General features: G+C 43.3%; 1 protein-coding gene across 6 annotated transcripts in view; it reads right to left on the reverse strand.

Moving 5' to 3' along the window:
• Window positions 1–19899: 19899 nt before the first annotated feature.
• The window catches only part of ANKRD17 (ankyrin repeat domain 17), a 488939-nt gene continuing 488147 nt past the window's right edge, over window positions 19900–20691 (reverse strand). For all 6 annotated transcript variants that reach the window (XM_029598806.1, XM_029598799.1, XM_029598782.1 and 3 more), the window contains one exon: window positions 19900–20545. In XM_029598806.1, coding sequence (XP_029454666.1) covers window positions 20486–20545 — 60 coding nt within the window. In that variant the 3' untranslated portion in view covers window positions 19900–20485. The remainder of the gene's footprint in view (window positions 20546–20691) is intronic.

The raw sequence follows: 20691 nt of genomic DNA on the forward strand, positions 1-20691 counted from the left end.
AAAAAAAGAGACTGAAGGGGACCTCGTGTAGACACGCGGATAGCAGCAGGCTGGGCATGCTCAGTATGCTGGTCAAAGCTTTTAGAAACTTTGACAAACATTTTCCGTGCCAGGCTCCATCAGATGTCGTCATCCACATGTGAGGAACACCATCCTGCTTGTCCCAGGAGAAGGTCTCTTTATTCAATATTTGATGAGGGTCTGTCAGTGTTCTGCATGTGTGACTGAAGTGAGGTATTTTGCTAGCATCTGCTTTCTCTGTAGGGCTCTTTAGCAGCCTGGCTTCTTTAATTTTTTTTTAATTTATTCATTTTTAAAAATTTACATCAAGAACTAAACTTGACTACAGAATAATGTATACAGTGATATGAGAGTACAATTCTCTTACAATAAAACAAAATAAAGCAATGAAATACACTTCTACATTTTAAGTCTATAATATGGAAGATCCAAGTTTAAATTTCTAAATGTATATAAAGAAATAAAAATAGGTAATTTTAACGGTAGCATTCTATGGGGTCATACCATATAAGAGAGAGAACAAACCCCCTGGTTATACACCAGGATATCCAGGGGGTATACACCTAACAAATCTTCAATTAACTATTCACTTTTATCACATAGAAACTGCATCAATTATAAGGGAGAATAGAAAAGATAATTCTCTTTATATTTAACATAAAATTTACACGGAAATTTCGAGCAGAAAATATGCCCCTATTTGTAAAACCTGAGGTCTAAGTAACAGAAATAGTTTTCTTTTCTTCTGTGTTGTCTTGGATATGTCAGGAAAAATCCTGACCTGCATATTCATTAAGGATTCTAACCGATGTTTAAAGAAAAGTTTTAACACTCATTCCTTGTCTGGTTCCAAAGCAAAAGTCACAATCATTGTTGCAGACGTTGCTTGCGCTTCATTTGAAGATTCAAGAAATTCAGTAATATTTAAGCCAATTGTGGCTATTCTCCTGGATCTACTGGGGGTTTTAGAATATTACTCTTTTCTTCTCTATTAAGATTCTCTCTTAGTGGCTTTTTCCCAAGAGGTATATAAAATGCCCGTACTAGTGGTGGAATGATTTCTTGCTTTACTTTCAAAATCTCCATTAAATATTTATTAAACATTTCTCTAGGTTGTATATGTGTTATTCTTGGAAAATTTACCAGGCAAAGATTCCTGCCTTTCAGAATATTCTTAATGTTCTCCATTTTACTTAGTAAGATCGCATTATCTTTATCGAGTCCTGCATGATCTTATTGGAAGTTAGTGCAGTCTTAATTTCAGTTAATTGTTGGTTAGATGCCCTAACTATTTTCCAAAGCTTTTATTCGAATATCATGATCCTCCAATGTTACTGTTACCGGCTCTAGTTGTTTAATCATGTTTCCCAGGCCTTCAATTGCTTCCCACAACGATTCAAGAGTTACTTGAAGTGGTTTTTCAAGAATAAATCTGGAACTTATCTTTAAAGGTGTTGAAGAGCTGCCAGGTGTCCTCAGCCTGAACTCTCCTATTTCTGGGCTGCTGGCCGATTCGTCATGCCCCACCGGCACGGCTTCCATGCTTTCTCCTCCCGGGAATGAACTCCCTGCCTGATGTCTTCTTCCGTCTGCAGCTTCGGCAGTTGGCTCCACCAGGTTCACGTCTGGGTCTCTAAGCATGGCAGGATTCGCTGGCGCCTCTCTCACCATCGGGGACAAAGTTGTTTGAGTCCGGCAGGGAACTCCGCTCCTCCTCTGTGGTTCCCTGCCAAAGCGACTCCACTCCCGATGTCTGGACCCCACGAAAGACGTGGGCATCTATTGGGCCAGTCAGAGGTGTCTCCGGAGCAGCCCCAGGGTGAGCTTTCTCCCTTGCTTGCCTTTTCCTGGCAGAATGGGACATTTGCAACGATTAATTCAGGAAATTTTTCTAAGGTAATGTCGCCATGGCTAACAGTGCTACCATTCTGACGCCATCTTAGATCTTCCAAACCTTCTCTTTTCCTGATAGGGGTGTGTGGTGTTTTAGTGCTGCCTTTTCATAGGAAGGATTGTTATTTGAATAATGGTAGTTATTGTTTTAGTATGGGAAATTTACTATATTGTAACTGCAATTCAGTTTATTCATGGCTTTGATGACCAAGCCCATAGCCAACACATGTTAAAATAGGCCTAATACCATATTGATTACAAGTGTCCTTTTAGCACTACAGGAGCGTATTAAATATAATATACATGTCATTTTAAATGCTATTTTACTTCATCCTTTTTCATATAAAATGTTATTGTAAATGCTCCTCAGAGGAGCCGATAACAGCCAAACTTACTTCCTAATCATGCTAGATATTTCAGCAGCCTTTGATACAGTTAATCATAAAATCCTCCTTGATAGACTAAATGAAATAGGCATTAAAGACTCCGCACTGAAATGGTTTAACTTACTTAAAAGATAGAACCTTCAAAGTAAAATTTCTTGGTAACGAATCACATCCAATCGATCTCCACAATGGAGTACCTCAGGGATCCTCTCTATCCTCAACCCTTTTTAATATTTATATGCTTCCATTATGCAGAATTCTATCAGGCCTCGGTCTAACACATTTTGTCTATGCTGACGACGTTCAGATTTTAATACCGATCCAAAAATCTATCGACCAAACTCTTAAGCTCTGGGATATATACCAATCCGCCATTGAAAAGGTATTAACCCAAATGAATCTTTCCCTAAATACTAATAAAACTGAAATTCTATACATCTCATCTAAACTAAGCAAGACAAAAGAGCTTGAAATTCAAGAAGCAGCTAAAAATTACCCCATCTCCCTAGAAGTACGAGATCTAGGCATCCTCACAGATTGCGAATTCTCAATGAAATCATGCGTTAAAAAAATCATAAGCAATGGTTATTTTAAATTAAATATCTTCACAAGATTAAAACCCCTACTATTCCCAAAAGATTTCAGAACTGTCTTACAGGCACTTATCTTGTCAAGATTAGACTACTGCAATTCACTATTTTTAGGCCTACCCGCAAATATTACAAGACCATTGCAACTTCTGCAAAACTCAGCAGCTAGACTTTTGACAGGAACTAGAAGATCCAAAATAATCACCCCAATATTGAAAGAACTTCACTGGCTACCAGTCAAATACAGGGCCCAACATAAAATCTTGTCCCTAATTCATAAAACTCTCTACAATGAAAAAATTGAATGGCTAACTTCATCACTTCATTTCCACATCCCTTCAAGAATTACTAGATCAACCGGAACAGGGATGTTGCCAATTCCTTCCCCTAAAATTGCGCATCTAAATAATGTAAGAGAAAGAACTCTCTCTATTGTTGGACCCCAACTATGGAACTCTATTCCACAGGAATTACAATTAGAAGCAGACGTCAAATTATTTAAAAAGGGCATTAAAACTTGGCTTTTTAAATAAGCCTTCCAAGAGCTGTTAACATAATGATTTCAAATTACTGATTTTATCCAAGGTAATGTATATATTTTTTATTTTATTATCTCTACTCTTACTATACTGCCTCTCTAATTGTTTAAATTTTAAGATTATTTAGCCTATTTTAGTTTACTATTTTATTTATTTACATTATGAAACTATGTATCTACTTCCTTTCTTCTTTTGGAAAGGCAAATATTTTTAAATGACTATTTGCTAACTACTGTAAACCGATTTGATATGCTCACATGAAAAGTCAGTATATAAAAATTATTAAATAAATAAAAAAATAATTTTTAAGTGTGCGTGGTGAGGTGTGTGAGGGTTGCAAGGCTATAAGATTTACCTAGTGAGCCTAATGCCTTTGCACTGGTCCTTGACTTGTGTACTATTCATTTTTTGTGCTCATTTTTAAGTTTACATTTTTTTTAAACTCCAGTTTGCATACTATTAGCTTACTACATCGGGGCTTAACTTTTTCAGCAAGCGTATTTAGAAAATGTTACTATCTTAACTGTTATAGGACCCAGATTCATCTAAATATTTTGCTGGTATTGCTCCTTTAAAATGCTCATTTTATGCAGAAATTTGTAGAGCAATAGTGGCACCCTATGGCCATGGTATGTACTACCTATGGATTTCTTCCTGTCAATTTCTAAAGAAAACAAAAACAGAACCCACTGTGCCATCCTTGATTTTATGCAGAAAGGTTCCAACTGAAAATTCTACAAAGGCCAAAGAAGAAGAAAGCCAAGGACAATCACAGAAGCTCCTTTGTTTTCTTTCTCTCAGTGTAGACACATGAGTGAACGAAAGTTATGACTGCAGTTATTGCATCTCTCCCCCGCCCCCCCCCCCCCCTCACCTTTCTTCCTTGGTTTAGGATTCAGTATCTTCACTATACATCTTAGATTGTGAGAGCATTTACACCACTGGCGTTTGTTCAGTTGCTATGGATGCAACAAAATATAAAACCACTTTTAACCACTTTTAATTTCACATACTGTTTCATACAAGCGACAAAATATGTCAATGCATGTGCTAGGGGATGAGCGGAAACTTACAGTAACTCTGCTCTTGTACCAAGAATTTCAGTAAACTGTTAACTGTGCAGAAAAGTTATATCTAATATTCTATTTTGAACTGTACATTTATATAATATTTTCAGTATTTATATTACAAATATATAACATTTCAAAATATATTTTATATTGCTGTGTTAATCAAATGTGTAAATGGTGTTATTTGCTATCTATCTATATCTAATAAATCTGGCACAAACTAAGATATTTTGCTGGAAGGTATATACAATATATAGTCATATAACACAAGCAATAACCTTCCTCCCCTCTTTCAAAAATAAGGATTTATTACTCCTACTCACAAAAGTAAATAATTTTTTATTTATATTCTGAACAGTTTATAAGGCACATATCAAATATTTATACAATTCAGCATATCAAACATTTTTAAAGCAATTTTAAAACACACTCATTCACAGTAAGATAAAAACATGAACGTTACGACAACCTTTGTGGCTAGTGGAAACGTTTTTGGAAAGCACTTGACAAATTAAGAATTATCCCGTAGAAGTAGAACACAGTAAAATAGTTTTTGAATTTCAAATGTTCTATGCCAACAATCCTAAAAGATGCTTCTTAAATGAACAAGTGTCAGATGGATCTGTAAAGTTGCTCTAGCTATTTTAAAATCTGTAGAAGTTACCTAGTTTAAATAACCAGATTATTGCCTAAGCAGTTTTCAGATGTTTGCTAAGCTTCTCAATGTCTTTTTACAGCAAATATTGAGACCTCAACAAAGGCCTATTTCGCTTTCTCACAGGTTTCCTCAGGGGGATGAGAGATATTTTCACTTTTATTCCTTGAGATTCGGAGAAACAGTTTGCTGTTGAGTGATTAGTTGCTGCTGCTGCCAATGAGGCCTGTCCATCTCAGGCGCACCCAGAGCTGCAAATGTTCACTGGAGCACATAGACAGACCCGGCACAGCATTGCAGCAAGCAACAGTGGCACTGGTGACCAAGGAAGCTTCTGTGCAGCAGCAGAAAGGGAGTGTAGCACTCAGCTGGCTACAGCAAGGTATCAGGAGGGGAGAAATGAGTGGGGGCCAGAGATGTGCTCTGACGGGGTGGGGAATCCTCCCCCTTCTCCCTTCCTGCAAGCCAAAGATGTCAACTTGAATGGTGAGTACAGTATGAAATAGTTGTTTCTGGTAGGCTAGGCACATTTTATAACTTTTTGGTGAGTACACTAGGAAAATTATAGGTGGGTCTGGTAATTACGCACATTATACAACCCTTTTTTATTATGAAAAGGTTAGGTAAGCAGTGCTTTGGGAGGTTCGGAACGCATTATGGGTATTTCCATTATTTCTTATGGAAAAAATAGTTTTTACTTACAACCAACTTGAGTTACAACCAGCCCTCGCGAACGAATTGAGTTCGTAAGTCAAGGGTCCATATTAGGTGCTACAACCCAAGAAAGAGATCTAGGTGTCATAGTGGATAACACACTGAAATCGTCGGTGCAGTGTGCTGCGGCAGTCAAAAAAGCAAACAGAACGTTGGGAATTATTAGAAAAGGAATGATGAATAAAACGGAAAATGTCATAATGCCTCTGTATCGCTCCATGGTGAGACCGCACCTTGAATACTGTGTACAATTCTGGTCGCCGCATCTCAAAAAAGATATAATTGCGATGGAGAAGGTACAGAGAAGGGCTACCAAAATGATAAGGGGAATGGAACAACTCCCCTATGAGGAAAGACTAAAGAGGTTAGGACTTTTCAGCTTGGAGAAGAGACGACTGAGGGGGGATATGATAGAGGTGTTTAAAATCATGAGAGGTCTAGAACGGGTAGATGTGAACCGGTTATTTACTCTTTCGGATAGTAGAAAGACTAGGGGGCACTCCATGAAGTTAGCATGGGGCACATTTAAAACTAATCAGAGAAAGTTCTTTTTTACTCAACGCACAATTAAACTCTGGAATTTGTTGCCAGTGAATGTGGTTAGTGCAGTTAGTATAGCTGTGTTTAAAAAAGGATTGGATAAGTTCTAGGAGGAGAAGTCCATTACCTGCTATTAAGTTCACTTAGAGAATAGCCACTGCCATTAGCAAAGGTTACATGGAATAGACTTAGTTTTTGGGTACTTGCCAGGTTCTTATGGCCTGGATTGGCCACTGTTGGAAACAGGATGCTGGGCTTGATGGACCCTTGGTCTGACCCAGTATGGCATTTTCTTATGTTCTTATGTCCACTGTACATTGCAGCCAAATCAAATCCTATTTCCAAAAGCATTTGATATTGGGCATATAAGCCTTTAATTGTTAAGCTGTGTGTTGCCACTTATTGCATCCAAACCCGAGGAAGCCTTTGTTGAGGCCTCAATATTTACAGTAAAGACATTGAGGAGCTTGGCAAACATCTGAAAACTGCTTAGGCAGTACCAATTTGGATATTTAAAGTACATAGCTTCTACAGAATTTAAAATAGCCAAAGGAACTTTACAGAGTTATCTGACACTTGTTCATTTAAGTAGCATCTTTTAGGATTGTTGGAATAGAACATTTGAAATTCAAAATCTATTTTACAGCTACTTTGACTGTGTTCTACTTCTACAGGAAAATTCTTAATTTATCAAGTGCTTTTCAAAAACATTTGCTGCTTGCCACAAAGGTTGTTGTAACTTTCATGTTTTTATCTTAGTGTGAATGAATGTGTGTTTTTAAATTGCTTTAAAAATTGATATGCTGAATTGTATAAATATTTGATATGTGCCTTATAAAATATTTAGAATATAAATAAAAAACATTTATATACTTTATGGGGAGGAGTAATAAATCCTTATTTTCGAAACAGGGGAGGAAGGTTACTGCTTGTCTTTTACATCTATATATGTATCTATAACTATATAAGCACAAATACAGAAAACAAAAGAAATCTGTTTGGACTGTGAGAAAGGAGCTATTGCCCACATCAATGACCCACCACCACAGTTTGGTACCAGATGGCACCACCACTGGTAGTCTTTAGCAGAAAGGCCAGGCAGAGAGACCGAATTATCCTCTCACATCCTTTCCCACCAAGGGCAAGGTCGAGATACCTCTGCAAGTCAGTGTGAACATGCCATGCTGGGTCAGACCAAGGCCCATCGAGCCCAGTATTCTGTTAACAGTGGCCATTCTGGGTCACAAGAACCCATCAGTACCTCAATGGTTAATTATTTCTTGTATGATACTCCCAGGGAAAAGCGTTGGCTTTCCCAAATCTATGTGGCTAATAACTTTCTTCAGGAACTTGTCCAGTCCTCCTCTTTTGAACCTTATTTTAGTTGCCTTGATCATGTCCTCTGGCAACAGATTCCATAGCTTCATTGGGTGATGAGTGAAACAAGTAGTACTTCCTACGATTATCTGCCGGTTGCTAGTTTCATGGAATGTTCCCTAGTCCTAGAGTTTGAAAGGTTAAACAGTTCCCTATTTACCTGTTCCACCCCACTCCTGATTTTATACATTTTAATCATGTTCTCGGTCAGCTTTTCCAAGCTTAAGAGCCCGATATGTTTAACCTTTCTTCATAGGGGAGCTTTTTCCATCCCCTTTTTCATTTCCATCACAGGTATCTGTATGTTTTCTGTGTCTGCTATGTCTTTTTTTAGATGGGGCAATCAGAACTACATGCAATACTCAAGATGCAGTTACACCATGGATCTATACAAAGCGTTATGATATTCTGTTTTGTTCTCTATGCCTTTCCAAATAATTCTTAGCACTCTTATTTGCCTTTTAGACCACTGCCGCACACTAAGCTGAAGATTTCAAGGTATTGCCCACAAGGACTCCATGGTCCTTTTTCTGGGTGGCAACTCATAACATGAAACCCAGAATTGTGTACTTGTAGCTGAAATTATTTTTTCCGTATATGTTTTACTTTGCACTTGTCCACATAATATTGCATCTGTCATTTAGAAGCCCAGTCTTCTGTTTTCATTCTGCAGTTTTTCACAATCCACTGCTGTTTTAATGACTCGAACCGATTTTGTGACATCTCCAAATTTGGTCAGCTCACTTGTTCCTTTCTCCAGATCATTTATGAAAATGGTAAATATCACAGGTCTCAAAGACCAGGGGCACTCCACTAACATGTTTCCATTTGGAAAACTGACCATTTAGTCCTACCTGTTTCCTATTTATCCAGTTCTAATCCACAACAGGACACTGCCTCCAATCCCTTGTCCTCCCAATTTCCTGAGGGGTCTCTCATGAGGGATTTTCTTAAATGTTTTCCAAAAACCAAATACACTATATCAACCAGCTCATCTTTTCCCGCATGTTAAATAATAAAAAAGAAACGGAACTATCATCAGGAGGTGAGGGGAAATGGGTGACTGCGATGTGTGACCATGCCCCTCCCCCGACGTCAACTCTTTGTGCTTCATTTACTATTTTTTTTTTTTACGTTTTCTGTTAAGTAACCTTTTTTAACCTTTGTTAACAATTTTATTATAAATGTTCTCTGTATTTGACTATGGAAATATTTTTTCCTGCTTTTTCTGTTTTATGTAAACCGGTATGATTTGCATTTTAATGTAAGAATGTCGGTATATAAAAATTATAAATAAATAAATAAATGTTTATTTACACCTTCAAAAAAAAAATCTAGTAAATTGTTAAGGCAAGACTTCCTGCTGCAAAACCCATGTTGACTCTCCACCATTAAACCATATCTATCTATATGGTCAGTAATTTTGTTTTTAAGAATAGCTTCGACCATTTTGCCCTTGATGAGTAAAGATGGCCGGCGCCATCTTTAAAGATGGCGCTGGCTATCAGCCCCTATTATACTATATTCTATAATAGGGGCTGATGAGTAAAAATGGCCGGCGCCATCTTTAAAGATGGCGCCGGCCATCCAGTGCTCCTACCATGTGACAGGGGCCGGCCAATGGCACGGATACCCTGTCACATGGTAAGGGCAAAGGGGCATCGGCGCCATTTTTTTTAGCGCAGCTGATGCCTGGGAACGGGAAATTGCTCCCCGAGGCCCCCCTGGACCACCAGGTAATTTTAAAAGGTTTTTTTTTTGGGGGGGGGGGGTCGATTTAAAGGGTCGGTGGGTTTTTTTTTTATTGGGCCATCGGCGCCATTTTAATTTGTGGCAGCCAAAATGGCGCTGATGGCCCGAGAGCAGGAGATCGCGCCGGGACCCCCCCCCCCCACTGGACCACCAGGTAATTTAACATTTTGGGGGGGTTCGGGAGGGTGGGGGAGGGTAAGGAAGTGGTTTTAAAGGGTTGGGGTGGGTTTAGGGGTTGTTTTGGTGTGCCGGTTTTCCCGCCCTCCCCCAAATAATTCCCGTGCCCTATTTAACGATTTATGATGATAAATCGGGGGCATTTGTATTGTATCATGCACTCTAACGATTTAGGACGATTTTAAAATTATCTGACGATAATTTTAATCGTTCAAAAACGATTCACATCCCTAGTACTTAGCTATAGGTGTCTTCAGCAACATCAGCCAGAAGTAGGATAAAAGCAGATGCTCATATTGAGTACCCATTGCAATTGTGGGCACCCGATGCATTTGAGTACTGGGATGTAGAATTCTCTCCTAGTACGTCCTTTTTTATGCAGCCCTCATTTAAATACTGCATCAGGCACTCGGGGGATGTATCTGGGCATGCATTAGGAAAATGGTGCTCAATTCGAGTGCCTGCTTTCAACACGCATCTTATTGCATCGGCACGAGAACAAGTACAACTTAGTGCTCTCCACTGCTATGCACCAAACTAAAGGTTTAATTTTTATCAATACCCCTAGAGAACCACTTTAAGAATGCAAATCATCAAACATGTTTGTCAGCCAGGGTATTCACAACTTTATCCCTTGATGAATGCCAAGGACTCCTTACCCCTCCAATACCTACGAGTGGACCTTAGTAGCTTTACAGCCTGCTGATAAACATGCTGTTAACTGTATCTTTCTGGTCTCCTACTGAGTTAGACTAAGAATAATTTAATAGCCTTGTGGAATGAAAAAAAACCAACAGATCTCATAGCCCGGGGCTAGTTAATTATGCAATTTGGCAAATGACATGAGATGAATTGCCCACTGGTACAATAAAACAGACATGTTAAATCACAGGCGATCACGTGCATTATATGCAAGACCAGAAGAGAGAGAGGAGAAAGGACAAGGATACAGGGCTCATGCAGATTCTGGAGTTTAGGGGCAAGTTTTCCAGAAATAAAACACTGGATATCATTTCTACATGGAGTACATCAATGTGGCGCAATGCAGCTGCCAAACGAGTGAGAATGCAGGTAAGCTTGAGCAAGTTCTCTACTCACTTGGCTCCATAGAATAGAAGATTCCTGGATATCTTTATTGCCTGGTCCTTGCTTTCAGAGAAAACTTATAAAACTAGAATTATGCTACGCTCTACCAGTTTTTCTTTAGAATGGCTGTAATATTCTATTGATGAGAGGCTCTTCTTTTGTGTTGTGGGGGAAGGGAAGGAATAAATATTCAGAGGGCACTTTTCATACTACATGCAGAAACGTAAAATCTGTGGATACTTTTATCCACATACCTTACATTATTTTTCAGAGAGGAAAAAAGTTCCCTTTGAAAACTGAGATGCACAGATCTGCACCTATTTGTGCAAGTACTTTTTCCTGCAAAATTATGCATATATGTGCAAGTGCCAATTCCTCCCAGACTCCACCCCCAGAAATGCCGCCACCCTCAGCATGTAAAAGAAATGTGTATGGGAACTATTGTGCATACCTTTACAGGCATGGACCCAAAAAGCAAAGCGGAAGCAGATCCAGTTGGCTGTGTAACAGTGAAGAAAACAAGAATTGGATGATGGAAAAAGCCCTTTATTAAAATGTGCCCGACTCTTGCCGAGTTTCGCTCTAGTAACTAGAGCTGCCTCAGGGGAAATCAATTTAAGCAGGACATGCGTTATGCTTGTAGGGCTGAAGTCACAATGTTGTTCATTAACTTAAAACTTGTGACCTAAAGTATCACGTGTCTTTACTCTGATAGTGGCTGAAGTGATGTTGACACACTCTGCAGTCACACAAATTCTAAGCATTGTTGATGACACATACTGAATGAAGTTTTCTCCATTCATGGTGATACGTGGCATGACAACAGTAAGAGTAACAGAGTAAAGACACATGTCACAAGTTTTCTGCATAACACCCCACTAAAAAAAAAAAAGTGTGTGTGTGTGTGTGTGTATATATTAAAATAGAAAAGACCTGCAAGGTCTCAAAATGTATATGTTCCTCTTTTATTGGTTAAGTGAAATGGATAATACATTTGAAATATTTTTAAAAAGTTTCTGGAAAAACGTTCCAAGTACAGATGTCTAAAAACCATGGTTTTAGGATTTAACAAGCCTTTTGCAACTAGCTCAACATAGGGCATATTCCTAGCTAATCCTTTGTCCACAGTTTTGTTTTCAAGTCAAGAAAAATAAGCTATGTAAGAAACAGCATCCTAAGAAATTCAGTTCATGTTAACTATAGAATATTTTGTTACAAAATAAATATTGAACAAGAGCAGGATTTAACTTTTTAAACCAACCAAAAAATCCCGAATGGGGTTGAAAATCCAGAAAATCATTACAAGACAGTGGAGCTCAAGGCTATTTAACTTTTGCGTTTCTCCACTCCTTACAGGAAAGTGCTGAATTTTAACTTTATTTTAAGTTAAATTTGTCAGACAGGGTCATTATTTAAAATACTCCTTTAAGCCCCAATTTTTTGTTTAGGAATGACAAATTCCAGTTTCCTGGGAAAGAAATCTCCTGCATTATTGCCATCAATGTAAATCATGACTACTGTACTAACAGAGGCACTCAGCATGGCCTTTTTGACATTTTAAACAGTACCTCTCAATGGCTGAAAAAGTTAAAGACTGGTTTTTCTTTTTGCTGTTGGACTTGTTTTGGTAACCGTACAAGGTACACTCACGGGATAACCAGAAGTATTTTCTCTATAAGCTATATCATCACAACCAGTAAGAGAAAAGTGCAAAACTTTATTATCACAATTTTCAAGAAATTTTTAGAAATGTGTCCATACAAGTTAAAATCACACATACACTCACTCACACCTTAAAACATCACAGAATACACACAAGTGCCAGTATATAAGACTCCACTGAGCCTATATAGATATACAATACCCTTTAGATGTAACTTAAATGCCCTGTGGGTTTTTCCACTTACAATCTATATATTTCTAACTTGCTCCTCTGTTATCCAATTCTAATAAACATAATCTGTCAATTTAACACATTAAAAATGTATATTAATGCCAACGCTGGCCGCTGGTGTGAAATTCTGATTCCTGGTCCATTTTCAACTTCGGATATAAACTTGCGTGGTAGTTACATCTAAAGGGTATTGTATATCTATATAGGCTCAGTGGAGTCTTATATACTGGCACTTGTGTGTATTCTGTGATGTTTTAAGGTGTGAGTGAGTGTATGTGTGATTTTAACTTGTATGGACACATTTCTAAAAATTTCTTGAAAATTGTGATAATAAAGTTTTGCACTTTTCTCTTACTGGTTGTGAGGACTTGTTTTGGTAACCATTGCAGCCTTAAAATCTAATTTTAAACCAAATTCAAAAGTAGAATTGTGAAGTTACACAAAGTGTCATGCACATAGAAAATATTTACTCAGTTTCAGTAAATGCTAAAGTTACCTTTCCATATCGCTGTTCCAAAGAGGGGGGATGCATGACTGATAGCAGAATACAAGTTGATCTCTTCTACTGCTGTGCTAACATTGTATTCACTTGATTGCATCAGTGAAAACTGGTTTGGAAATTCCACTTTATTAATTAGCTTGCTTGGTATTGAAAACATAACACGCACAGAGGGACAGGTGTATATATACACAGTCATACAATTCTCCTGCACCCTGCTTACCACGCAGTTGTGTGATTTAAGTCCTGGCGCTCTTAGGTTTGCGATCCTGACATTTTTGAGTTTTGCTACCCAAGATTCTTCACGTTTGCCTCTCTTCTATTCAAAAACCGAAAAGGGTAACAGCCAACAAGAGACACGTAAAGAAGGATAACAAAGATGGGAGGAAAAATACAGTTACAAAAAAAAAAGCGCTGGCATTTTAGGGATGAAGTTTGTTAACAGACATTTAGAAGATAAAAAAAATACACCAAAAGTAAATAGATACAAAAGCATCTCTAATGAACCAAGGCTAGCAACTTTCCAAGAGAGGATGGTCAGGGATCAACAAGGAAGCTTCTGGATGAACTGGTTTGTACTTTATTGCACAGAAAGGAATAAATGTTGATTCTATCTGTAGGAAGAAAGGATCTGCATGGAGAAATATACTTGCCTTCAATCCTTGAAAGTCACAAGTCTCTAGTGTTACCCTGTTTAATCCTGAAAAGTGTCAGGAGTGCTGGCAACCTCCTACACGTCACTAGGTTTTATTTTTTGCTCATTTAAGTCACATGAAGCACAAGTCTTCCTCCTCCCCTCAGGAATAATAATGGAGAGATTACTTACCTGATAATCTCGTTTTCCTTAGTGTAGGCAGATGGACTCATTACAAATGGATATAGTGTGCTCGTGCTAGCAGTTGGAGACGGATCTGACGTCAGCACGTGGTACATATACCCCTGCAGGAAGTGCAGGCGCTCAGTAATCTTCCTTGCAAAAGCTTTATGGATATATGTGTGACTGACCGATCAATTAACTGAACATGATTAACCTGACCGATTGACGGTAGCTGGAGACCGCCAGTGTTCTCAACCAGAAGGCGTCGGCACCCGGCAGGGTGGATGCCCTATGTAAGGAAACATGGCTTACCTTGAAACGGTGAATCCCTATATATATCGGCAGCCGGGCGGGATGCTGAGTCCATCTGCCTACACTAAGGAAAACGAGATTATCAGGTAAGTAATCTCTCCATTTCCTAGCGTGTAGAAGATGGACTCATTACAAATGGGATGTACAAAAGCTACTCCCGGACTGGGTGGGAGGCTGCCCGAGGTCCGTTTAGGATTGCCCTTGCAAATGCTGTGTCCTCCCTGGCCTGGCCCTCCAGACGGTAGAATCTGGAGAAGGTATGGATGGAGGACCACGTTGCCACTCTGCATATCTCTGCAGGCGACAGCATCCTAGTTTCTGCCCAGGAGGCCGCTTGTGCTCTGGTAGAGTGAGCCTTGACCCGTAGAGGTGGTGGTTTTCCCGCTTCTACGTAGGCCGCCTTGATAACTTCTTTGATCCAGCGGGCAATAGTCGCCCGTGAGGCCGCTTCACCTTGCCTCTTCCCACTGTGAAGGACGAACAGACGGTCCGTCTTTCATACTGCTTCCGACATTTCCAGGTATCTGGACAGCAGCCTGCCGATGTCGAGATGGCGCAGTATTCGACCTTCTTCCGACTTCTTCAAACCTTCCGTGGTTGGCAAGGATATGGTCTGGTTGAGGTGGAAGTGCGAGACTACTTTGGGTAAGAAGGAAGGAACCGTGAGAAGATGGATAGCCCCTGGGGTGATCCTGAGAAACAGATCGCGGCAGGACAGTGCTTGTAGCTCTGAGATGCGGCGTGCTGAACACACGGCCAGCAAGAACACCATCTTCAAGGTTAACAAACGGAGGGACAGGCCTCGGAGGGGTCTGAAGGCTGGTCCCGCTAGGAATTCCAAAACTAGGTTGAGGTTCCACAGGGGCACTGGCCACTTCAGTGGCGGGCGAATGTGTTTGACTCCTTTCAGGAAACGTGAAACGTCTGGGTGTGTGGCAATACTGTTGCCCTCACTCCTGGGGCCGTAGCAGGATAGCGCTGCCACCTGAACCTTGATTGAATTGAGGGACAGACCCTTCTGGAGCCCATCTTGCAGGAAATCCTAAATGATGGGGATTTTAGCGGCATGTGGATTGGTGCTGTGGGTTTCGCACCAGGCTTCAAATACTCTCCAAATCCTTATATAAGTTAGTGATGTGGAGAACTTGCGTGCACGGAGGAGTGTATCTATTTCCGGCCCCGAGTATCCCCTTTTCTTCAGTCTAGCCCTCTCAATGGCCAGACCGTAAGAGAGAATTGAGCTGGATCCTTGTGGAGGATGGGACCTTGCCACAGCAGGTCCCTGTGAGGAGGCAGGGATAGAGGATCCCCTGCCAGTAGTCTTCTCATGTCTGCGTACCAGGGTCTTCTTGGCCAGTCCGGGGCCACCAGAAGAACTAGGCCTCTGTGCCGCTGAATCTTGTGTATAATGGCACCCAGCAGGGGCCATGGGGGAAAGGCATATAGCAGGATTTCCTGAGGCCCTGGCTGTACCAGGGCGTCGATCCCCTGGGATAGAGGATCTCGCCTGCGACTGAAATATCTGGGTACTTGAGCGTTGGACCTGTCCGCTAGTAGGTCCATGCCCGGCGTCCCCCACTGATCCGTGATCATCTGGAAGGCTGTGGACGACAGCTGCCATTCCCCCGGGTTTTGGCTTTCTCTGCTGAGGAAGTCTGCCTTGGCATTGTCCTTCCCAGCAATGTGGATGGCGGAGATGTCCTGGAGATTTCCTTCCGCCCACGCCATCAGGGGGGCTATTTCTAAGGATACCTGTCGGCTTCTGGTTCCGCCCTGTCGGTTGATGTATGCCACCGTGGTGGCATTGTCCGACATCACTCTGACTGCTCTGTTGCGAAGTCTGTGGGCAAATCGCAGGCATGCTAACCTGACTGCCCGTGCCTCTAGACGCTTGATGTTCCACCCCGACTCTTCTCTATTCCACCGCTCTTGGGCGGTTAGCTCTTTGCAGTGTGCTCCCCAGTCGCTCAGGCTGGCATCTGAAGTGAGCAGGATCCAGGTTGGAGAGGACATTTTTGACCCCCGGCTCATGTGGCCGGGCTGCAGCCACCACCGTAACTGATGCCATACTCTGGCCGGTAGAGGTAGATGCATGGTGTAGTTCTGTAATCGTGGGCTCCACCGAGATAGAAGGGCGAATTGTAACTGTCTCATATGAGCCCGCGCCCATGGTACCACTTCCAGAGTGGAGGCCATTAGACTGAGGACCTGTAGGTAATCCAAGCTGTGGGCCGGGTGGCGCTGAGCAAAGTCTGCAAACGATTCCAGAGTTTTAATTTCCTCTTGGAGGTCAGGCTGACTTTGTCTCCCTGGGTGTCGAATCGGACTCCGAGGTATTCCAGCGACTGCGAAGGCTGTAGGGAACTCTTGTTTGTGTTGACTACCCATCCTAGGCTTTCCAGAAGAGATATAACTCTGTTGGTTGCCCGGTGGCTCTCCTCCGGTGACTTTGCCCTGATCAGCCAATCGTCTAGGTAGGGATGGATGAGAATTCCTTCCTTCCTGAGTGACGCCGCCACCACTACTATTAACTTGGTAAAGGTCCGTGGCGCGGTGGCTAACCCGAAGGGTAGAGCCCGGAACTGAAAGTGTTGTCCCAGGACTTTGAAGCGTAAGTAGCGCTGATGATCCCAATGGATTGGGATATGCAAGTAAGCTTCTGACAGATCCAGGGATTGAGATACTCCCCTGGCTGTATGGCACTTCGGACTGACCGCAGAGTTTCCATGCGAAATCCTGGGACCCTTAAGTGCCGGTTGACCGACCTGAGGTCCAGGACAGGTCTGAAGGTGCCCCCCTTCTTGGGCACGATGAAATAAATGGAGTAATGCCCAGAATTTATCTCCCATGCAGGCACTGGGATTATGGCTTTTAGGGACAGGAGCCTTCCCAAGGTAGCTTCCAACGCCGCCCTCTTGAGGGGCGGACAAGGAGACTCCACAAACTTGTCCGGAGGGAGGTGAAGGAAGTCCAGGTAATACCCTTCCCGGACAATGGCGAGGACCCACTGGTCCGAAGTAATCTCGACCCACCTGCGGTAGAATAGGGTTAGCCTGCCCCCTATGGCTTCTTCCCCCAGATGGGTCGGCTGATTCTCATTGTGGGGTACGGCCGGGACCCAAACCCGAGCCGGTTCCCCGCTTGCTGTGCCTGGTCTGAAAGGACTGGTTCCTGGTCTGAGAACGAGGTGCTTGGTAGCGAGTCCTGTACGGGTTGAAGCGTTGAGAGCTTCTACTTCTGGATGGCCTAGGAAAAGGGCGCTGGTTCCTCCTTGACTTGTCTTCTGGTAGACGGGGCAATGGAGAGGCGCCCCATTTGTCAGCCAGTTTCTCGAGGTTGCTGCCGAACAGGAGGGATCCCTTAAAGGGCATTCTGGTAAGGGCATCTTGGAGGAGGAGTCGGCTGAACAATTTCATAGCCAGAGCTGTCTCCTGGCTGCCACTGAGGATGACACTCCCTTGGCTGCCGTACGGACTAGGTCGGAGGCAGCGTCAGTGAGGAACGAGAGGGCTGATTCCATTTCTTCTCCCGGGGTGGTGTTCCTGGTTTGTGATAAACAGGAACGCGTCACCACGGTGCAGCAGGTCGCGATTCGTAGGGACATGGCTGCCACCTCAAAGGCTTGTTTCAGAATGGTGTCCATGCGCCGGTCATGTGCATCCTTGAGGGCCGCCCCTCCCTCCACCGGAATGGTGGTGCGCTTCACAATTGCGCAAACTATGGCGTCTACCTTGGGGCACGCCAGCAGCTCCTTGGTTGCCGGGTCCAGGGGGTACATGCCAGACAAGGCCCGACCCCCTTTGAATGAGGCCTCCGGCGCATTCCACTCGAGATCGATTAGCTGCTGTGCTGCTTGTAGGAGGGGGAAGTGGTGGGCCGTTTGACGAAGGCCTTCCAGCAGGGGGTTCATCCTAGGTTCCCCTGGGGTGCCGTTGCCCGGGATAGCCAGCTCCGACAGGCATTGAGAGACCAGGTCTGGGAGATCCTCCTTAAGAAAAAAGCGTCTCATGGTTCGATACGGTTCTATCCCAGAGGGAAGTTCTCCCTCCTCGGGGAGCTCTTCTTCTTCCACAGTGCAATCTGAATCCCCATAAGTGGGGCTTCCGGGTGGCCGTGCCTAGGTCTTGAGGATCCAGGGGTAGGGTCATCCGGTACGTAGGGGTCCGTTCGGGGATCAGACTACATCTTGACAAAGGTGTGAATCCCCTTGAATAATTCCACCCATGAGAGCGAAGCAGGTTCTAGCCTTAGGGGCACCAGGTCTCTAGGGTTCCCTGGCTGCTCACCGCGGCCTGCTAGGTCCAGGGTGTTCCCTGAGGAACTAGCAATTACGCTGGGCTGGGACCGGCCCTGGCCTGGAACTCCCAGGGCCTCCTCACATTGGGCATATAGAGAGTCTGCTTCCTCGCTCTGTGTGGCTGTGAGGTGGCATGCTGAGCAGAGGCCTAGAGCTCTTATGCCTGATTCTGGAGGTGCCGGCTCTGCGGATGCATGGGCTCTCACGCTCCATCGCGTCTGTTATCTCTATGCGCTTTGTAAGATGTGCGCCTATCAACATGCGCTGATCAGCATGCGCCCATCAACTTGCGCCCATCAACGGGCGCCCATCAACGTGCGCCTATCAACGTGCGCCTATCAACGTGCGCTTAGCAGCGTGCGCCTATCAACGTGCGCTTAGCAATCGTGCGCCTATCAATTATCAATGTGCGCCCAATTATTTTCGGGCGCCTAACATACGCACCCATCGCCTGTGCGCTGAGTCCGGTCTGAGCGCTAGGGCGAGGCGGCGAACCAGGGCAGATGGTGACGGCGAGCAGGCAGGCAAAATGGCGACCTCCTAGGCGGGCTGCCACGCAGGCAGACCCCGCTAATCCTCGCTTCCTCGGAGACCAGCAAAGTAAAGATGTACGCCTTACCTGATCTTCGGCGCTTCCCGGCTGCGACCCGGGCAGTCTCCGGCTGCGGGGGGAGAGGGTGATTACCGTCACCACCGCGCTTGAGGAAGTGCACCCGCTGCCTCTAGGCCGCGCCCGAACTCATCTCGCTCGGGGGCCAAGTCCTCACCGTGAATGGATCAGGACCGAGGCTGCCTCTATGCCGCGCCCGAGCCCTTCTCACTCGGGGGCTAGGTCCCTGCCGCGAATCGGCCACCGGACCGAGGCTCGTACCTCCGAGGGACCACGGAAATCACCTCGGGAAACTCAACTGGGGGAGGGACCCGATGGTATCACCGCAGGAATGCGGGGTTCGTCTTCAGGTAGGACTTCTATGAATTTAGTCGTTAGAATTTGGAAAAACGCTCAGCGAGTGTGAGGTAGCTCCAAACTGCTTTGGAGACGGAAATTACTGAGTGCCTGCACTTCCTGCAGGGGTATATGTACCACGTGCTGACGTCAGATCCGTCTCCAACTGCTAGCACGAGCACACTATACCCATTTGTAATGAGTCCATCTGCTACACGCTAGGAAAATGGGCTTTATTTTTCAACAGGCCCATTCTTTATGCCTCTCCTACCAACCACAATGCCCTTCTCCCTTTAAACTAAACTTAAAATAACACAAGTAGCAAAAGTTATGCTTATTAATAGTTTAATGTATGAAGGTAACATCCAGAAATCTGAATATGGAGTTACATCTCACATTCATTTAAGTCTACATAAAAGTAGAGCCTCTATACTGACATAGTGAAATTCTCTGCTTAGACATTTGTAAACAATTGTACATTTATTTGCCATTCTAAAATTTCAGGATCAAAGTTACATAATTTGCTAAATTTCTGTGTTTGCCCAGAAGCAGTTTACAGTACTAAAACCAACCAGCCAAAAGAACAGTTTCAACAGAAAGTTATGTCCAAAGGAGGAAAACAAAAAAGAAACAGAAAGGAAAGGTGTGTGTGTGTGTGTATTTGGGGGGGTGGGGGTGGGGGGGGGGGGGTGGGGGTAGGAGCGCAGCACTAACAAAGGCAAGATTATGAAGGTGGGGGAATAGGCAGTCACGATGTTCACGGAAAATAAAGATTCAGTCAGTTCTTTTGCAAAAAGCCTACACATTTCAGTCAAGCACATCAGGAGAATGATTTGGGAGCACATTAACTTTGTTTCTGCCATTCTGTGATTTCCTCCGAAGGGAAGGGACTCTCCAAGGCTGAAGCGGTTGATCCCGGCTCAGCCGAGCTGGTTCATGTGGACACCATTCATGTGAGGCGCCCATGTTCCAGTCCATACCTAGAAAGAAAGATGGAAGAACACTGATCAGACACCAGCAATAGGATGGGGGACTGGGTGCTTTTCACCCCCTCAAAGGGCCCTACTAAAATGTGACCAACTCTGAGCAGGACAGGGCTGCAAAAAATTTCCAAAATCTTTTTTTT

The sequence above is a fragment of the Rhinatrema bivittatum genome, chromosome 1 (genome assembly GCF_901001135.1).
Source record: "Rhinatrema bivittatum chromosome 1, aRhiBiv1.1, whole genome shotgun sequence".
NCBI classification, from domain to species: Eukaryota; Metazoa; Chordata; class Amphibia; order Gymnophiona; family Rhinatrematidae; genus Rhinatrema; species Rhinatrema bivittatum.